Here is a 3,993-nt window from a genome sequence, read left to right as displayed (position 1 = left end):
GACGTCTATCGTATCAGCTTGTGATGAGATGCAAAGCAGTGAGGGACTGTTACAGAACGTGACATTACTGAGAGGTCCCATCAGCGCACACACACCTTTTGCACAGAGAGCAGGATGTCAGATGTTTCTTCCTTCCGTTTCTCTAATTCTTTATTTATCTTTTAATTTAAATTTTAGACAGTGAACATACAGTGCAATATTGGTTTCTGAAGTAGAACCCAGGGATTCATCACTTGCGTACAACCCCTGGTGCTCATCACCACAGGTGCGTCCGTCCTTAGTGCCTCTCCCCCATCTAGCCCACCCCACTCCCCTCCCCTCTGTCAACCCTCAGGTTGTTCTCTGTCCTTGGCAGTCTCTGATGGCTTGTTCCCCTCTCTCCTCTTTCTCTTTTCCCCCTTCTCGCGTTCGTCTGTTTTCTTTCTTAAATTCCACATGAGTGAGATCATATGGTATTTGTCTTTCTCTGACTGACTTATTTCACTTAGCATTTTTATCGTGCTTTACCGAAGTATTGGCTTGTGGTGAAATGGGCAAAGAAAAGAAATCGCTCCTTCCTGCAGGTGATCTGAGCAGCGCTGATTGAGACGCTGGGCTCCTCCCTGAGACATTGACCAATCTTGCTCATTTCCACCACACTGGGCAGGCTCGAGTGTGAGCAGACTGTCCAGGAGCACTTTTGTGCTTGGGACCCGCTTTGTTTTCAGTGGGTTTCCCACCTTTCAGCTTTGTCCCTTCTGCTTAGAATCATTTTTCTTTTTCCCTCTATAATTTTTCTACCCTTCCTGTGTATTATCCTCTCCTATTTGCTTCTTGATGAGTGCTTTTGTGTTTACTATGTTAGTGGGTTTCAGAATAAAATGCATCTGTGGAACCCCAAGTTTGCTTAACTTTAAAAGATAGATTTCACAACAAAATTCATAAGTCAGTATTGCTAGAAAAATAATTGTGAAGTACTTGAAATGAGCACAATGAAACAATGACATGTACACACAAAACAAATCATGATCTCGCATACTAAGATGACTTAATTACAAAATGCAGAAGATATCTACAATATGATACTATCTTAATCTAAATAAAAATATTTCATAAGGAAAAATGTGGGAAAAAATCAAAATGCATGAATTCTTAAAGTAGAACTTGTACCAGTCACATTCTGTCACTAACACACACACAAAATAAATAAATAACAGAAGTTATTTAAATATTAGCAAGGAAATATCTATCATAAATAAATACCTGTTCCTAAAAACTATTTGGGCAATAAGTGACAATTGCAAACATGTTAGGAAGGAAATAAAAAAGGACAGAATGAATTAATGGAAATGACCCATGCCTGCTTACAAAGATACATAGTGCTTTAAGTGTCTTAATTATTTAACGACCAAGAGTGAAAATAATATAAAAAGCCTTAATCTAAAACCTGAAAAATGGGTGATAAAAATAGAAATAGAGGTAATCACTTTAATATATGAGAGTATTATTGACGATTATACACTTGAATTTGAAAATCTAAATAAATTTAAAAAGAGAGTGCAGTTACATTTTATGGAAATGGAGTCACGTGCAAAACATGAACTTCGGTTTCAGTCATGAGGCTTCAAAGAGAATATCGATATGCTGTGGTGTGTTCAGATGACCGTACACAAGAAGACAGAGTTTCTGAAATTCAGGTCATGTAGGTAATGGGTAAAGTCCTAATTGTCATAATCACCTCAAACATCTGTGAGTCAAGATTGGAGTCAGTGTATGACATGAGAGAGAGAAAATGTGAAAATTGTAGAAAGGCAAGTGTCCACTGCAACAAGGGGAAAACAACAGGTACCAGGTCAGCACAGGACAGGTTCCCTGGGAGGTACTGTGGAACGACCTTCTGTACAGGGAACATGTGGGACAGGTGGCCATCAGAGTCATTGGGCAGCTCCCTCTCCTTAACGAATTTAGTATGGAATGCCATGGGGACCTCTCCTCCAGCCTGCTTACGGGGAATGGATGGTGGATTATTTTTTCCACTCATTTATGTAGCATATCTTCTATGTTATGTAACAAGTGGTTCAGAGGGGTAGTCAGAAAAAGCACCTAGAAATACCATTTTCAGAGAATTGGAAGAAGAAGAGGTCCTTGCCAAGATGCCCCAAACCTTTTTTAATTAGAGCTTCCGCTCTGTGCCGCTGTACATTTCACACGTGCTTTCTTTCATCTTATCCATTAGATACAAACAAAATCCCTGGGAAGTAGAAAAGGAAAATTATACTATCTTTATTTTCCATATTTTAAAATTCAGATTCAGAGAACAGTTGTGGCTTTCTTAACGTCATGGCTTAACCAGTGTTGGGCTGAAACCTTCTAATTTCTAGTGCAGTAAATGATTTCCCCATCATGTCATGCCCCCACGTCTAAGCCAGCCTCAGACTCAAACACCTCCTCTTAAGCTGGGCATAACCTTAAATGAAGAGAAACATCAGAGCTTTGGGACAAACAAGCCAAAGACAGAGCAAGAGATAAAGGTTTTTAAAAGATTTTGAGAACTATAAGTCATGAGGAAGAGAGGTGACCTCTAGGCACCAACTAGCTGAGCTATCCCCTTGAATCCTTACAAAAGCCTTGAGAGGAACATATTACCATGCCTGCTTTAAGAGGAGAAGGTTTAGACCCTGAAACATAAAACAACTTGTCTGAGAGCACATACTTATATGGACAGATATTACCAGAAACTGTTATGGATTAAACATGTAGTGACACACTTGGCCCGAATGCATGTGCGCCAATGAAAACATTCTATCAAGTCTTAAGAGTAACCCCAGTCTTCCCAATCATTTTCCGAATAGCCAGCTGTACATCCTTGTTCCTAAGGCTGTATACCATAGGGTTCAACAGTGGGGTAATGATAGTATAGGTCACTGTCACCAGCCTGTCTTTGCCTGATGAATATTTGGCTGAGGGCCGAAGATAGACAGAGGAAGCACAGCCATAGTGGACAATGACCACAATAAGATGGGAGGCACAAGTGGAGAAGGCTTTCCGCTTGCCCTCAGCAGATGGGATCTTCAGGATGGTATGGACAATGAAGCCATAAGAGATACAGATGAAGATCAAGGGTACAAGAAGCACCAAGACTCCACAGATGAAGATGACCAGCTCATTGATGTAGGTTTCAGCACAGGCAAGACGGATCACCGGTGAGATGTCACAAAAGTAGTGGTTGACTTTGTTGGGGCCACAGAAAGGGAGGCTGAAGACCAAAGTTGTTACCACCAGAGATATTAGGAAGCCACTAACAATACAACTTGCTGCCAGCTGTCCACACACCCTCCAGTTCATGAGAATGGGATAGCGCAAAGGCTGGCAGATGGCATTGTAGCGGTCATAACCCATAACTCCCAGAAGCAGGCAATTGGTGATAGCAAAGCCGAGGAAAAAGAACATCTGTGTGGCACAGCCCGTGAAGGAGAGTGTCCTGAGGACAGAGAACAGGTTGATAAGCATCTTGGGCAGGATAACAATTGTGTAGAAGACTTCAGAGGTTGAAAGGACACAGAGAAAAAAGTACATGGGCGTGTGAAGGCTGCGGTCCACGTGGATGACAGAGATGATGGTGAAGTTTCCACTCAGGATGATCAAATAGAGGCAGAGAAAAAGCACAAAGAGAACAGGCTGCAATTCACCGAAGCTAGAGAAACCCAGCAGTAGGAACTCAGTGACCTGGGAAGAATTGGCCACGGAGAGGATGCCGTGGAACAAAGCCATTGTGGTCAGGTCCAGACACTCCTGGGATCGAGGAATCAGAGAGACTTATCCCTCGTTACATAGCCAGCACCAGTCTGGTATGAAAGGGAAAATAGGGGGAAAAAAAGCATTATAAATTAACCAAAAATTATCCTAAATTAATATGTATCCACAGTGCCGTTTCTCTGCCAATGATTTTATCAGTGAGTCTGGGGTTAGTGTTCACACGAAGGCGCAATATTTGTTGACATAAAGCCAGTCCTT

At 41.7% G+C, this 3,993-nt stretch overlaps 1 protein-coding gene across 1 annotated transcript; it reads right to left on the bottom strand.

The window, feature by feature from the left end:
- Window positions 1-2,784: 2,784 nt before the first annotated feature.
- LOC308355586 (olfactory receptor 10R2-like) lies at window positions 2,785-3,750 on the bottom strand (the record flags this gene model as incomplete). Its single annotated transcript, XM_080823903.1, has 1 exon — window positions 2,785-3,750. The coding sequence occupies one exon, from the start codon at window positions 3,748-3,750 to the stop codon at window positions 2,785-2,787; it is 966 nt and encodes a 321-aa protein (XP_080680029.1).
- Between the last annotated feature and the right edge of the window lie 243 nt (window positions 3,751-3,993).

The sequence above is a fragment of the Martes martes genome (assembly GCF_963455335.1).
Source record: "Martes martes genome assembly, chromosome: 15".
In the NCBI taxonomy this organism is placed as follows: Eukaryota; Metazoa; Chordata; class Mammalia; order Carnivora; family Mustelidae; genus Martes; species Martes martes.
Note: the sequence above shows the minus strand (reverse complement) of the source record. Positions and strands in the feature narration are given on the sequence as shown.